This window comes from Monopterus albus, unplaced genomic scaffold (genome assembly GCF_001952655.1).
Source record: "Monopterus albus unplaced genomic scaffold, M_albus_1.0 scaffold50.1, whole genome shotgun sequence".
NCBI classification, from domain to species: domain Eukaryota; kingdom Metazoa; phylum Chordata; class Actinopteri; order Synbranchiformes; family Synbranchidae; genus Monopterus; species Monopterus albus.
Window position 1 is genome coordinate 1058196 of NW_018127930.1, and position 16858 is coordinate 1075053.

At 39.5% G+C, this 16858-nt stretch overlaps 1 protein-coding gene across 1 annotated transcript; it reads right to left on the reverse strand.

The window, feature by feature from the left end:
- Nucleotides 1-2784: 2784 nt before the first annotated feature.
- On the reverse strand, nucleotides 2785-6707 carry dnajc25 (DnaJ (Hsp40) homolog, subfamily C, member 25). Its single transcript, XM_020601216.1, is given in 6 exon segments — nucleotides 2785-3086; nucleotides 3670-3769; nucleotides 3886-4256; nucleotides 4762-4914; nucleotides 6290-6405; nucleotides 6408-6707. Coding segments are annotated over 6 exon segments (1077 nt in total). The 5' UTR covers nucleotides 6622-6707; the 3' UTR covers nucleotides 2785-2963.
- Nucleotides 6708-16858: the final 10151 nt, after the last annotated feature.

Consider the following 16858-nt stretch of genomic DNA (forward strand, 5'->3'; position numbering starts at 1 on the left):
GGGGGGCTGCAGTGATGGTTGACTTTCTACAACTTTCTCCCATCTCCCGACTGCATCTCTGGAGCTCAGCCACAGTCATCTTTGGGTTCTTCTGTACCTCTCTCACCAAGGCTCTTCTCCCCCGATAGCTCAGTTTGGCCGGACGGCCAGCTCTAGGAAGGGTTCTGGTCGTCCCAAACGTCTTCCATTTAAGGATTATGGAGGCCACTGTGCTCTTAGGAACCTTAAGTGCAGCAGAAATTTTTTTTGTAACCTTGGCCAGATCTGTGCCTTGCCACAGTTCTGTCTCTGAGCTCTTCAGGCAGTTCCTTTGACCTCATGATTCTCATTTGCTCTGACGTGCACTGTGAGCTGTAGGGTCTTATATAGACAGGTGGGTGGCTTTCCTAATCACGGTCAATCAGTATAATCAAACACAGCTGGACTCAAATGAAGGTGTAGAACCATCTCAGGGATGATCAGCAGAAATGGACAGCACCTAAGTTAAATATATGAGTGTCACAGCAAAGGGTCTGAATACTTATGACCATGTGATATTTCAGTTTTTCTTTTTTAATAAATCTGCAAAAATGTCAAAAATTCTGTGTTTTTCTGTCAATATGGGGTGCTGTGTGTACATTAATGAGGACAAAAAAAAAATCGTAATGCTTTTAGCATATGGCTGCAATATAACAAAGAGTGAAAAATTTAAGGGGGTCTGAATACTTTCCATACCCACTGTATATTCCTACACATCACACAAGCACAAGTCATTGATCTAACTTGCAAATACTGAATTTATAGCTGCATAAAATTGAAAAGCAGCAAATCCCCACACTGGAGAAACAAGAACCAGATCATGTATTTGCATTTGATGACTGAAATGATTCAACTGTTAACATTTATACTGTAATTTCATTTTCCTGTGGAGTGACTTTTCCTGTCAGGACTACTTTCAAGTATCTAATTTCAATAACGTATTCAGAGATGTCTCATGTCTTCTGACGCCTGAGATGAAATGCCACTTTTCTTGCATTGCACCAGCATTTGTTGCCTTATTTATCAGGATGAGTCATCATAAACGTGTTTTGTGATATTTCTCTATACTTTTACTTAAAATAGCCTGACATTCATGTCACTTTTTGTCACTAATGCACATATTGTTCAAACCTCAGCTTAACAAAAAACGTAATTTTTGGTTGCCTACTTTGACACAAAAATGTCTAAGAATCGTGTCTGAAGTGACTCGTGTGAATCAGAGAAACCATAAATAGTAGGCTAACCATAAATTACAACTGTAAATGGTACAGGAGACCAGTGCTGTGGTTTGCAGTCTATTAGTGTGATAATGTCCTAAGACATGGTGACAAAACACTAGAATAATAAGTTCAACATCTGCAAACAGTGCAGCCATGTTTCTGCCGGCAAACTGAGCATGTGATCGGTCAAAGTTGAACAAGCCAGTTAATATTAGCTAACGTTAGCTCCGAGAGTTGGTTAAAAACTGTGTCCGGTTAAGTTTGGAATGTTTTCCAGCTGATTCATTTTAAAATGAGAATCTTGTAAAATAGTCTTGAACATTCACTTAATGGCTACATAAAGCTTATAACGCTGAAGCTGCAGGTCCACATCCTGAGCCTGTGCAATCACCGTTTGGAGCTTTTGAAACTTTTTCAAAAGCCCATTAAAAGAAATAAACAAAAACAACAATAAAACTTTTGTTCATAGTGTGACAGTATGACTTTAATGCTGTCTCGCCACCAAAATGGCAACAACAACAAAAAAAAAACTAATCAAATGTGAAACAATAAATAATAAACAGTAAGTCACCTGAACTTCTGATGAGACAGCACAGAAACCACATTTTCTGGCTGATAAACATCTGCTGTTGCACAATTTACAGATCGTTGCAGCTGTGACTTTGGCTTTCATTTACACAAGAATGTGCTTGTCACTTTTTGCTTCTGCTTTTTTTTTCTCTGATAAAAAAGCTCCAACATCTGAGAAGAGGTCCATGGAAAATATCTGTTAAAATCATGTATTACAGACCAACCGCTTTATCAGTGTCCTCAGTGTTCTCTGTTTCCACACCTTTTAGGGTCAAATGCAGCTAAGAAACGTACTCTGTCGTCTTCTCCAGAGTCAGACGAGAAGCTTACAATTAGTTGCATCTCATCTTCTCTTTTGTGTATCTTCTTAGCTAACAAGCTGTCCACCAATTCCTTCCTTGGAGCTGTTGGAAGGTGTATTTTCTTAGCGCTGATGCAGCTGAGCTAATTCTCTGCTTCTAGTCTTTGTGCTAAGCTCGGTAAAGCTAGATGCACATGGCTCAAATTGTTATCATCTTGTCTATCTCTGAGGAGAAACGCAAACAAAATTATTTAACCAATATGTCACTCTTCATAAAAAATATACTCCAGCCCCAGTTTAATTATAATAAAAGCAATAAATGCAGAGACTCTTCAATCATTTTCCATTTCAAACACTTATGTAGCTGATGCTCTGGAGCGGCACATAGTGAGCAGATGGTGGTCGCACACCTTTGACACTACAGCAGTCTGTTGCAGGGTCAAACTGGTAGACGCCTGATACTAGGCGGTATGTTAAATCACCTCACCATGTGTTGGATGTCAGTGATGCAAAAGAAAATGGCTTCACAATAACAGGAGGTACCAAAATTCATTAACCCAGAGAAAACTGCAGAAAAATTAAAAGGTTCATTAAACTTTGTTAAAAATTCAATAGACTTAAATGAGAAAAACAAAAAATTCATAATGAAAAAAAAATTACTCAAAAATCTGAAGCCCCAGTTCACAGTTTATTCCACGTATCACTGCCTACACGAGGTCCGATTGCTAGGAAAATATCTCTCACTCTATAAACAGGCATAGTTCATCTTTCTGTAAGTATTCCTCCACACGCAAGGCGTGTATTGTCAGTGTATGTTGGCACTGAGGTGGGTGTATCAATGGGGCTTGCAGCCGTCATTCGTCAATGAACGTCAGCCGGCCTGGTCCCTCGTTTTTCATCCAGCGGCGGTACCTTTTCATTCTCGGGTCGGTCGCCATCTTTATCTTCATCTCTTCCTCCTGCTGCTTTCTGAACACCTGAGAGACACACACGACGAATGTTTACACTTGCAGCAGATTCTATGGTTTACAGCTGCAAACAAGGTCCTTCACTGCAAACAGCTAGCTCAAGGTTTCCTGCAGCATATTGTTGTGCAGGTGCTCTGCCTACCCCGACACCCCCTATAATAAAGGCTACGTGTAAAAAAATAAATAAATAAAAAAAACAAAAAAAAAAACACTTTGGGTGGCTAACCGCTATTGTAATGATCACGATGATGCCGCTAAAGAGAAACACTCTGGCATAGCACATAGTGCTGGTGTTCTGTGCCTGGGAACAGCATGGAGTGATCACACTAGTCAAATAAACTGGAGTCTGGTGTCAAACGTGCTCGGGCACAGTATGGACTGCCTAGTGCGAGTACACCCTAGAAGGAAGATACCGATAACACCTGAACTGAAGGCAGGTTGTAGGAAAGAAGAATGTAAATAGGGAAGGATGGAAAACCCATGTGGATGATGAAGAGGACAAAGGAGGGAGTGGAGTGGTGAAAAAGAAAAAAAGGAAGGAGGTCAAAAGACAGATGAAGTGTTTCCAGAGAGACAACTGAAAGTCACGAACCTCGTAGTTTTCTTTGATCCAGAGCTGTTTCTCTAGAAAGGTCTGTCTGGTGTTTTCATCCAGAGTATCAAACTGAGACTGAGACATCCTCATGTACCTCCTAAGTTAAAACACAGACAGTGTGCTGTGAGACAGCCTGACACTCAGAGAATGCTGAGGTAAAAATGTAACGGTATCTAGCTTAATCGCATTCACTCTCTCTCCGTAAGAACTGACCTGATGATATAGAGCTTCTCCTCGTCTCCATACTCCTCCCTGCAGATGGTGAAGCGGTAAACCCAGGAGATATACCAGGCTAAGTAGTTGGTCAGGTAGTACGGGAAGAGCACAATCTGACACAGCAGGATGTCTGACAGGTTGGGCTTCTGGTAGCCTCCTTTAATGTCAATCTTGTTTTTGATGATGTCGCGGATGACCTCCTCATCCTGCTCCCTGATCTCCTCTTTGGAGCGGCGGTTCTTTCCCTTCTCCTTGGTTCGGTTGAGGAGGCCCTGCTGCTTGGCTATCTCCATGGCCTGGATTCGATACTTGGGCACCGTCATCAGGTGGTTGATGGCTTCATTGTAGCTGCTGTGCCAGCTGTAGTACTGGAGGAGTTGCATTTGCACTGTTTTGGCATGTTTAAATGTATTTCACCAACATGTTTACACATTGGATCGCATTCAATATTGTTAAGGAAACGTTAAGTGTACCTGCTGAGTATTGTTGTGTATATATCGCCAGGCATACTACTGGCCACTGCTTATTAAAATGCCTTTTTGCATCACCATCCCACTTCTGATCTAACAGCATATATGGCATTTTGCATTGCCATGCCACTGCTTATCTAGTGGCACACCTACAAGAAACAGCACCTGCCATTGCATAAGTAGACTGGCCAGTGCCAGTAACATTTAATCATTTGAAATAAATACTGTATATAAATTAAATAGAAATGTACAGTAGTATTACATCAAATCTTGTGTGATCACAGTAAAGGTCACTGTGACCAAGAATCATTTGAGAGTTTGAACAAACCTCTGAAGAAAATATTTTGTGGGGGAAACCCTGGGTAAGGATATTTTTAGAACTTGTTAGAGACTGCAATTATACCTGGAAGATGGAGATGGCACAGATGGTAACTAGGATGACAATCCTGACATCAACTTTGGGTGTGAGCTGTCGGCGGTAGTAGGTGTAGTAGTGCTGGTAGTACTCCTCAGGGTGGTCAAGCATGTAGTCGTAGTCTCGCCGAGTGTCCTCATCCTGCGTGCGTACGCGCACACACACACACACACACATATTTGGTATACATATACTGTTTTTTCTGTTCTGCCTTTTCAGTTGGGAGGTTTCTGTTAATACATGCAGACTTCTCCCACAGACACACAGTTTGCTCTTGTCTCAATGCAAATACTTTTACGGAATGACTTCCCAGTGAGCCACTTGTTCAGTATGCACTTATGTCCCTAAATGAAAAAACATGAGGGGCACGGTTACTTTTTCTTTAGAGAAATAACATTAATGTATCTTTTTTTTTCTAAACATTTAAAACATAGTGTGCATAATGGCCATGGGCAAACCGACTTAAAACAAGGTTAGTAAAGAATTCTGAAACATAGCCTACAGTGCATTGTGCTGCATGAATGTGTCCTTTTTCAAACAGCATGGAGTTTACTAATTAGTTTTACAATTTAAAAATAGAGTTGGAGTTTGATAACATTTTATCCAATGTGAATCCAGCATCAAATGAGTGATGGAATCAGCTTTACCAGAATGAAAGGAAAAACCTTGATCAGCACTGGCTAAAACTGAAAAGCTTCTGCTTGAATGTTTTGTGCACTTGTTTATTAAACATTATTTTAAAATAACAAATTCTTATTATTTTAAATATTAACACTTATGACTCAAACTGGCACCAAAACCCATCAGGAGACTCAACACCAGGTACAGCCAGTGGCAAATGTTACAAGAATCATGTAGTAGACAAAGGTCAATCAACTATTACAACTTCTAGAAGAATACATGCCATCATATATAATCTGTTATTTACACAGTCCAATAACAGTTTCTATGATTATTTCACTCCTGTAGTAGAAAAACCTTATCAGAAGCACCTTTTCATACGATTGTCCAAAATTACAAATTAGTTCCAGTCTCACAAATGACCTTAAAACTGAGTGGACACACTAATAAATATCAACGAAACCTTTACATTTATTAGTAAGGTATTTTCACACTTTGCTCTCTCCAGGCTGCAGAGTGTGAGAATAGCATACAAACTGGACAGTACAGCAGTGAATACACCAGTTTCATTTTATACTTTTTAGTAAGTATGCAACTTATTAAATAAGGAGTTGTGCATGAATGTTAGACACATGGGCAGCCTGACCTCTCTGTGTACAATGTGACCCCTTTATGGCCCCCAATCGGGGGCCATAGTGGACAGCAGTCCTAAACTGGTCTCACAAGGCACACTTCTAAATATTGCACCAATATTAGAGGAAGTATAAGAACATTGCTGACATTACACATCAGGAACATACACATCCTATAACAGAGATAAAGACCGGCATGTTGCTACCGGAGTTAGGCATCTTAATGTAAACTTTACAAGTGTTTGACAGCGGCCGGAACCAACCTTTAATGTCTCGTAAGCAGTTGCGACGAGGAGGAACTTCGTCTGTGCGGTCTCCCGTGTCTCTCCCTCCAAACCGGGCTCTCCTGCTCTGAACCGGTCCGGGTGGTACCGGCGCGGTAAGCACGAGCGATCTCCGCCTTGGAGGCCTCCCGGGTGACGCCAAGCACATCGTAGCAGACGTCCCTGCCGCAGTACAGGCCCTCCACCAGCGCTGTGGCCATTGGCAGGTAGGACAAGGAGAATAGGAGCACTATGAGCCCCCACCAAGGCTTCCCTGTCCGCGGACACCCAGCAAACCCTTCGCCGCGGCTCCGCTCCATGGACGCCGCCATCACTGTCCGCCTTCCTACTGCTACCAACTCCGAAGCCCAGGTGGTCCCATGGATGGTGTCGCACGCTTCGCTGCATCATCAAGACGCGCCAGTGTTGTCCGGATTTCCCATATATGCCATCTCCCACAACACGTCAATGGGACGGAGAGATGACTCGGCATTGTATGTCGAAATCTGTTCCTCCGGCGAGTTGTACTTCCTCATTGTTAAAACGGTGTTGAAACGGTTGGTTGGTTATATTTAGGATAAGGTGAGGTTAGGGGAAACGCATGTCGACACAACACCGGTGTTCTGTCAAGCTGTGCTACCTGTAGAGACGTGTTACGGTTAGGGTCAGGATGGTGGTTAGGGTTATAGGTCTGTGTCGGGTTAGAAAATCCATAAATTACTAAGGTAGCACAACTTAACACAACATATGAACAAGCTTGATCTTTGGCTCGTTTTCTTCTTTCTTTCTTACTTTTCACTAAACAACTGCAAGAAAAACAGCAAAGATGCAAAATTACCACAAAACACAAAGGAGACAATATAATAATCCGTCCATGCATACACAACCTCCAGTTCTGTAATAAAAACATTCATTGTGGCCCAAAGAAACGTTAGTCTGTTAGTGCTTTCTTTAGTTGTATTTAAAGCAAGAGTTTGTCACTGTTTTTCATTTATTAATACTGACAAGCATCATATTTTGACTCTGGCAGAGGCGCACCGGGGGTGGCCAGGTATTTAAACTCTGTGGAGCCATTAGCACCTTGATGGACTTTAAAGTCACACCCTGTGGGTTTTCAGGGTCACATGAATCAAGGTGTGGATGGGTGTTAAATTCAGGTCATAGATTTTACTACACAACATAAATGATTAATTTGTTAGCATACAAACATTCAGCTAAAACTAAAAGTTTCTTGTAAAATCTCTTCCAATATTTTGACCTGTTTATGATACAAAAGTTATTACACATTCCAAAACCATGTAGCTTCTTAGTTTTGAATTATGTTCAATGTAATTACATCCAGCCTCTTATGACTTAACTCAGTGTACTAGGCAGAAAACAGAAAAAAATGTGTGCACATTCGATGCAAAAGTGCTATATAAGTGCAGTCCATACCCTTATGCTAATCCTTAATAAGCAGATTTACAACTTTTATTAACTACATTCAATAAAAACGTATATTTGGTTTGGTCTGTGTGAGGTGTGTTCTTTTTTATATTGAAAAGAAAAGACTAATAAGAGGATATATATTTCACAGTGTGAAATTTATTATGCATTAACGTATCAAAATTAGCATGTGCACATGGATCTTCACTGTTTAGGATAAACAGAAAAGACTGTCCTCAACTTAGTGGTATACAATATTTGTATGAAAAGGTGCTACTATCTAATTGGTCAAAAACTGTTGGGGAGAAGCTGTGGTTTAGACTTAACGCTCCCGTCATTGGTCCCTCAGTCCTTGTCCGGTCATCTCGGCAACCCTGAGACTGCACCTGGACTTGTTTTCCTGTTATCTAAGTCTCTGTGCTTTGACACGCACACAAGCATTTTAGAGAAGGAGGAATACCTGGCACTGCCTGTGTGTGCATGAAATCAGCTATTTTACTTGGCAGCTGTTTCTTCTAGACCAACATCTGACCATAACCTTGGTGTAAATCTTAGTATCTTATCAAACCCCAAAACCCCTGACTTCAAGGTTCAGAGGGAATAATGAGCTCTTTTAGAAAAGGCAACAAATCTAATGAAAGCCTGTGGGATGATTAGACCTTGGAAAGCCACTCAGTGCACCAGACTTTTTAATCACAAGAGCCTGCAATATCACACAAGTTTTCAGTGTCTCCTACAGAAAATTATTTTCTATTTATTTTAGTGAACATATAATTGGGTGAAAAGTAACTACATAAACATATCTATGACATATAAGTATGTATACTTATGTGTGCTATAAAATAAAACCATTCATAAGTGCATAAAATAAAAATCACCCTAACATCTGATGTAAATTTAAGACAGCATTTTAACAAAACAGAGAGCTGAACACACTGCACAAACATATAAACATCTAGCAGTCACAGTTTAAACTGAGTCAGTGTGTAATGTGAAACATTACTCCAGTGAAAGCTTAAGTTTCTGTGTATTAACCCAGCTGGTTCAGTGCTGACAGATGGAGGTTTCATTAAGGAGTGCTCTTCATTATTATGCTTCTTGGAGTCTAATTTGGAGTCATATCTGATTTCACTGAAAGTTAGAAACCCACATGTGACTTTGGATGAATGTGATGAAGATGAGAGAAACAGAGAGGAAAAGAGGGAAGACATGAGAGATAAAGAAGAGGAAGAAGGAACATAAAAACAGTTTCTATAAATGCTGATAAAAATGGGTTATACATTAAGAAAATGAAGGAATAAATGAGATAGAATGAACAGAGAAAATAATGCTACTTCATACATATCCCAGAATGCATTTTTCCTTGCAGCTGGCCAGGATCATCCACAGTTGGGACCTGAAGTCAGAGCTGCGGTTCCTCTGATGGCCATTAGATGGTACCCCAGCAAACTTTGATTGCACTGAAGTGAATGGGACCCCCTTCCCTTCCCCCAGCATCTCCTTACCTCACGCGGTGGTGTGAGTCTCAGCTGCATATTTCCATAGTCATGAGAGAGTAAACCATAAAGCAGCACAGGTTATGTGCTTTTGCTTGGCTGACAAGTTCTTCTGCCTATCAGTCTTCTGTGGCTGAGTACTGGTTCCACCTCACTTTCAACCCGATACTGCCTTCTTTATCTAGGTATTATTTCAGTTGTCTATGATTTCTCCAGTAACAGTCAGATTTATTTTCTCAAAGACAATGTTATAGAACTAAAATTCAGTTAAGATCAGTTCACTTTCTGACTGTGGGTCAATTTGGGAGAAAGTCTATCTATTGCAATGGGATTTGTCTCCTGCTAAAATAATGAAATGTTCTCTACATCCCTGATTCACACCTCTGGCCTCTCTGCCAGCAGTTAAGGCTCATGGGTATTATAATATTTAGGGCCATCTACCAAATGTATCATTTAAACTGATGGTCAGAACATAAACCAATAGTTTGATTCAATTCTTAATAATCATTATTATTGAGGAGGCCAGTAAAAGAAAATTTTGTCAGTTAGTTTCAGCAATCCACCCAAACAAATACACACTCTGGAAACATATGCAATATATTTATTATATCCCAACTAACATGTTTTCTAAAAATATAAACATGACCTCAGGATAGATTTCTCAGATTCCAAGTGCTTGGTGTAAAAATAGCGGTGAAGTCTGTTTGAGACCCACCTAGTGAGTCAACCTGCTGCAGTTTCATCCTTCGTCAACAACAGGGTGATCTGAGGATCCTGTTACAGGTGAAGGGGTCTGTTGTTGCTGGCTAACCTCTCACAAAAACAGCTCTCCTGCTTTATGTATCTAGAAAGTTCAGAAAGTCATATTTAACTGTCTACGCCTGTAGTTTGGTTCACATCTCCAGACCAAAGAAATAAATGATTTATTGGTATCTCAGTTCAGAGCTCACAAATGAGCAATGTCTGTCACATGGACCAACATGGAGCCCATTAATTGGCAATGTTGGGAAGGTTACTTTGAAACTTACTAGGTTACAGATTACTAGTTACCCTGTTAAAAATGTAACAAGTAATGTAACTATTTTAATAATTTCATCTGTTACACTCACAATTCTGTCCTCTGTCGCTCTCAAATCTATCTCTGCTCTTATAAATCTGTGCCTGTGCACTCTCAGATGATGAGTTGCAAACTGAGTGGAACTTAAAATGTGGTTTTTACACCTTTAAAGGTTTTGATGGGGATTAAATTCCATATTAGATATCATCAGTATGCTGACATGCTCACAGTGACAATGCTAACATATTGGTGTTTGGCAGGTACAGTGTTTTCATGTTCACTGTCTCATTTTAGTATGTTATTATGCTAACATTTGCTAATTAACACTACACATTCTGTCATATTTTGACTAACATCCCATTCACTGGGTTCAGCTTGAGAGGAGAAGTTAAGCTGTAAGATATTAATGCACTGGTGTTTCTGTAGAGAAAGTATAAAGCAATTTAGATAGCCAACTGTTGACATTAGTCTGAGAATGTAATATTTCTTTTGATAGCAGCACAAATATATCCAATTGCAATTAACCTAATGTCACGTTATAGCACTTTATGTTAAATTAGCTGACCATAAATATCATAACATAAATATCAATGTGTTACCTACATTTTTCTAGTTCGTTTCAGTTGCTTTTAGCATGTTCTTGTCTATGTTAATATATACATTAAGATTCATTTAGATATTATTGCTAATAATTATTGATATTATTGATAATTTTGAACTTGGGGGAGCTTACACATGTGTATTCAATCAAATTTGGTTTAGGAGGCCACCCATCATGAACGTTAGCTTGTGAGGTCTAGCCACTAGTAGAGTGATATCACATAAACACGTATGCTTGGATGCCAAAACATTTGGTTAGAATTTGATTGAGGTCTAATTTCTTCATTTCTCTGTCTCTGATTTCTCTCTGGTCTATCACTAAGTGCCCAAGTCACACCAGACTTCCAGTTCTGGAGTCTATGAATCTGTCACAAACCCCTGCCAGAACCATGGATGGTTTACATGACCAATTTGCCAAACATTACAAGGAAAAATAAAAACCTCACTGTCTATTTCTAGCTCCGTAACTCATTTATTTTAAAATTTGTCACTGTGTGGAAACTTGCTGTGGGAGGCTGTTGATGAAAGAGAGGCTGCTGAATCCTAGTAGCCATGCTTTGTGGTTCACTGATGGTGCACAAAACAATCTATGAAAGCAGCTCTCGATCATGTTAAAAGCGTTGTTAAGCGTTGATTTTTATACTGCTTGCTCTCCTAGTTTATGGTATTGCCTCACCCAGACACTAAATTTAGAGGTGCAGCTCTGGATCTGTCAAGATATAGTTTAAAAATAGCAAGGAGTGTAACCTGCTGACCATAGAGCAAATGTACAAGACAGGCTGGGTGTAAGCTGAACCAGACACAGAGAGGGAGTGATAGGCAGACAGGCTGAGAGATAGACAGGTACTTACGTAATTACTGTAAAAATTAGAGTCAGACAGACATGTAGTGTTGTTCACTTTAACATAAACTGTTACTGGATACAGCAGGAGATGTAAACAGACAGACTGTGAGAGAGAAAAAGTCAATAAGGTAAGTCAGTACTGATTTACTGATTGCTCTGACTTTTTATACCTGAATTTATAAAAGTTTTTTTGTTAAAGTTTCATATTTTAAAAGTGCTTTGGAATTGCTGGAAGCTGTACTTTTTAGTTTTAGAAGAACAAGATTAGCAGTCTTTGTGCTAAGGGCTAGGATAAACACTCTGAGGCCTGAGCTCACCTCCCAGTTTTAAGTCACTGTTATTTGATTAAGTTAGCTTCATTTACCAACACAAACACTGTTAAGTCCTAGAGCCCATCATTTAGGCAGACAGGCATTCAAGTCTGTGACCATTATCTTACACAAAGCCCTATAGACTTTTGAATGATCTAATATAGACACTGATTTTTGTAGCTTGTTTATATCATATTAGTAATTTAAAGAATATGCATTATTGTAGTGTTTTTCAGCAAAGTTTACTATAGATCATCAACTCGGACTTTGCAGCTTTGATGGGTTTTGGATTAGTTTTACTTCATCTCTCTGAGTATCAGCATACAGAGACTTGAAACCTGTTGCAGAAAGATCACAGCCAGGTTTAATCATGTTAATTTTGTGTCAAGATTATGTTATCCGCTTGTGGTAATGCATTTGGCAGCAGGAACGGTTTTATTGGTGCATGTAGGGGGAATATGACATTCAGTTTTTTCAAATTTAGCTGATAAACAATCAGTCATTTTTATGACTGTTTGCTATGTACCATGACAGCAGAGCTCAGGGTCATGCATATTGAATAACCACACAATGATAACTGTGAAAAAAATTAAAGGTTTATATCAAATTGGAACTAGTTTTTGTAATTAAATATCAGTTGTCAGTCTGGTCACACTGTTATGAAATTGCATCTGTTTACTGTGAGTAGATACTTAATAATGTTGTCAAGCATGTGTGCATGTTATTTTTATTTCTAATTTCACTAGTGGACTGGAGACACCCTCTGCTTCTGTTACTGCATATATTTTCATCCAGAACCTTCACATCCAGCTTTGGGTTGTGGTGGTGGCAACGCAGACTCATTAGTACTTAACCATGCCTCAGACATACAGTACCAAAAGGCTACCCAGATATTAGTCACTTCTTGTGAATTTGGACTCAGTTTTAGAAAATATTTGGTTCTCAGTCTCTTAACAGGACTTAAATTAAAAGAATTTCAAATGACATTTAGCCTGACCATTTAATCAACAATTAGCCACCATTGTTGTGTGAAAAGTTAAAACTAAACAAACTTGAGAGTGTGCTGAAAACTATTCTGTTTGGCTCCTGTTTGCTTACGTAGTTTTGACTTTCTTACAGCACAGCTTGTGAACAGAGTTCTGACAATCCTGTATCACCACCAGCACTTGAACACATTTAAGTTAAACTGGAGAAATCCCATGAGTGAAGCTTATGTTTTGTGTTTGTTTGTGTCCTTTAGGAGGCAGGATGTTGTCAAAAAAAGGGAAGCAGGAGAGGACGTTCAGCAATGGGGCGCTGAGAGACCAATGGGAGAAGAGAGCACAGAGCATCGCAGAGCAGAGCAAACAGGAGGCTGCACTTAAAGAAAAGAGCTCCTTTAAATTGTGAGAATACATTATCATTTTAGCTTCTTTTGTACTATAATTGTATAATGACAGCTTAAGCTGTGAAGAAAACTTTAGTATTGTACAACTTTTCATTTTAGCATGGACCTAGAAAAATATCGCTAAGCTGTGTCTCATCTAAAAAACTGGAAAAGAACAGTAGGCAAAGTTTATAGGTTTGTACTGTACTTGTTGCTCTTTAAACATTGCTTTCCAAAATGTCCACAAATCCAGCTAATTACTTAAAGCTACAATATGTAACTTTTTTCAAAATACTGAGTCTAGAAATATGCTCAAAAGCATGTCTTAATGTGGAGAGGTGCAGGCTCATTGAACAGCTCTGGCAGTAGTGCAGAGACCTTAGCTTCTAAAAGGTTTTGAGCAGGACTGACCTCTGTAACCAATCAGAGATTTTCAGTTATTTCTGCCTGATCAATAAGTTTTGTTGCATTCTCATTTATTGTAATTTCATAAGAACAAATATGGCTATAGCCCTCCTCAATGAGAAAACAAATAGTGTGGCTCATTACACACAGGTGATCAATATAGCACAATCCAGCGCAACTTTGTAGCCAATCAGAGGACCATCACTGAACATCATTAATTACTCAAGAATTTTCCCATTGTTGTAAATATGCATGACCTAAGGAATTGAAACATCCTTTAGGTTGGTGCACCTGAACAACTTTCAGGTAAAGTGAGGAATAATCAGATAAAGGAACTGGGATGTAGCCATAGTGCCACAGCTGAGACTAGTGAGCAGAATGCAGACACACAGGTGAGCAGGTAGGTGCAGTGAGTTACTTCAGTAAAGACAGGGAAGACCAAGGCTTACAGGGAACCAGGCAGAAAAATAACAGGTAAGGTTAAAAAAAAAAAAAAAAAAAAAAAAAGGCAAGAACAAGCTCAGGATCAAAAACAGACCAAGTGTCAAAAATATTTGATTTTCAACAATCTGGCGGAGAGTAGGTGTAACTGGCTGGTATGAGTATTGAAAGAACTGACATAGAAACTGGGAATGTGTGTAAGTAGGCAGAAAGGTCTGGGGCATCAGGTGGTGGGATGGAGAATGGCAGGAGACAGAAAGACTGAAATAAACAGGGTTTAGGCCAGGACCATGACACATAAGGAAATGTGGTGGTGTTAGTTTACTCATTCACCTCCCTTCTCCCTTTCAACAGTTTACCCTATAGTGAGCAATCTAATAGTGCCTCTTCATATCAAGTGTTTAACATTTAGAGTAAGAAAAGTACGGATGGAACTAACAATGTTAATGATGGCTAATGATGTCAATGATTTAATTACAATATCCACATCTCATAGTTATGTGTTGTAAAGTCTTTACAAACAAACTAAAAACAATTATAGTAAAAATGTTAACAAATGCAAGAATACACATGTTCAATCCAGGCAAACCTTAGTCACAAACACTAAAGGTCTAACCTCATGAAGCTGCTTTGAAACCTGAAACAACTGAGCTAAGCATAATTTACACAGTTTTAAGCAGATGTTGGGCTGGACCATTTAGACATGGTAAGCCTGATTGGTGATGTTTATAGATGAAAAACATTAAAATCCCTTTACACATTCCAGCATTCATTGATACCATTCATGTGTACTTTCACTGTAACTATTTATTTTACCAATTTTATATCTGCAGTCTTTCCTCAAAGTGGACTTACCACTGGTCGATTCTTTCCAATGGAGAGCTTCCTGACTTCAGGAAAGATGAAGCACAAGAAACCAAACCGAAAATTAAATTCAAAATCGTCCCTCCTCCTCCCAAACCCAAACCCGAGCCTCCTTCTCCGCTGCCCCCTCCCAGGAAGAGAGCTCCTCCCAAACCTCGCAGGCCAAAACGCATAGTAATGGTGGATGTGTTTGGGCTGTGCTGGAAAGAGTCCTGGAAGAGCTTAAAGCCACCAAAATATCTTTACCTGAAAGCGAATGAGTTGAAAACCAGAATCCCAAGATTCACAACTATAGAGTTAAACAACAGAAAATACAAAGGACAGGGGTATGGAGCAGAGGCCGAACTGACACCACGTCATGATAATTGGAGGTACTCCTGGAGACAGGTACTGTACAACCTCAACTTCACATTTAAGCCTACTAAAACCCAGAGTAGTGGTCTCCTTTCAGAGGGTCTCAGCATATTTTGAGCAAAGTCTTGAGAGGAGAACATTTGAGGTACACTTCAAAAGGATGTGGACACATTAACACAGCCACTGTAATAGCTGAACATGTCGTTATAAAACTCTGGGCATTAATGCACTGCTACAACAGCCCCCACTCCTCAGGGAAGACTTTCTGATGGAATCTGGCTGCAGGGATTTGCAGCTGCGCTCCATTTGGCTGTCCTGGCATGCTGCTTGTTGCTTGAAGCAACAAGTGCTAGGGAAACCACAGGCGGCACATGAAGTGACAATATGAATCTGTTCTTTATCAGCTAATAAACAATTGATGGTAATTTGAGAAACTATCCTTTCATATTAGGCAACACAGTGATTCTGTTTTATAGTTACACTATTGCTCCGATGATCCCAGATGTCATCAAATGTGTGTGATTTTATGCATTTAATTTAATTTAATCATGATATTTACAAAATCTAGGTCAAGAAATGAATTGTTATGCTCATTGTGATATTTTAATCAATATTCAAATGCCCTATTTGTAGAGTTTCAGTTCCACAATCACAAGTGGGCTACTGAGAGATGGTGCCCACATTTTCTAATCACAAAAAGGGTTGCAAAGGTCAATACATTAAATCTTATGTTTGGATTTAGTCACAAGCTATGGTGATGTTCACGGTGGAGCTAATGTTCACTATTGTTCACCTGTTGACTCACCACAATTTCATGAGCCGGCACAAATCAGCACCATGCTGGTCAGATTTTGGAGCACACCCAAGATATTTGTGAGCCTTATAACCAATAAACAAAATAGATGAGAACAAATAAAGTAAAACATCCATATTAAATGACATCTATCTGATGTAAATTCATTCATGACCTCACCAGACCACAAGAGAAGATAGAAAGCTATGGGATAGGCCGACCGATTACCTTTTCGTAACCAATCCTTTTCTTCCAGGTGAAGAGTCCTGCCCAGCTGGAGCTCTCTGAACAGAAACCATTCCAGTGGGAGATTTTGTTTGAAAGAAAATGGGATGGTGAAGCTGAAATAGGAGAATATTCCCTTCCTCTCTGGGCCCGTACCTGGAAGTTTATGAACTTTGCCTTCAGACAGGAGAAACATGACTGGGATTGCTTTTGGCCCGATTACCAACAAATCCTCAGTGACAAGTTTGACAAAATAGAGCAACTAGAGGAGCAGGTGGGGATTAGAACAATTAGAATGATTGTTTTCTTGTAGCTTTTAGCTCTATTGTATTTGGCATATAGAAATTAATTAAGGCAGGAAACACCAATGCAGGATATACAGTGGGTA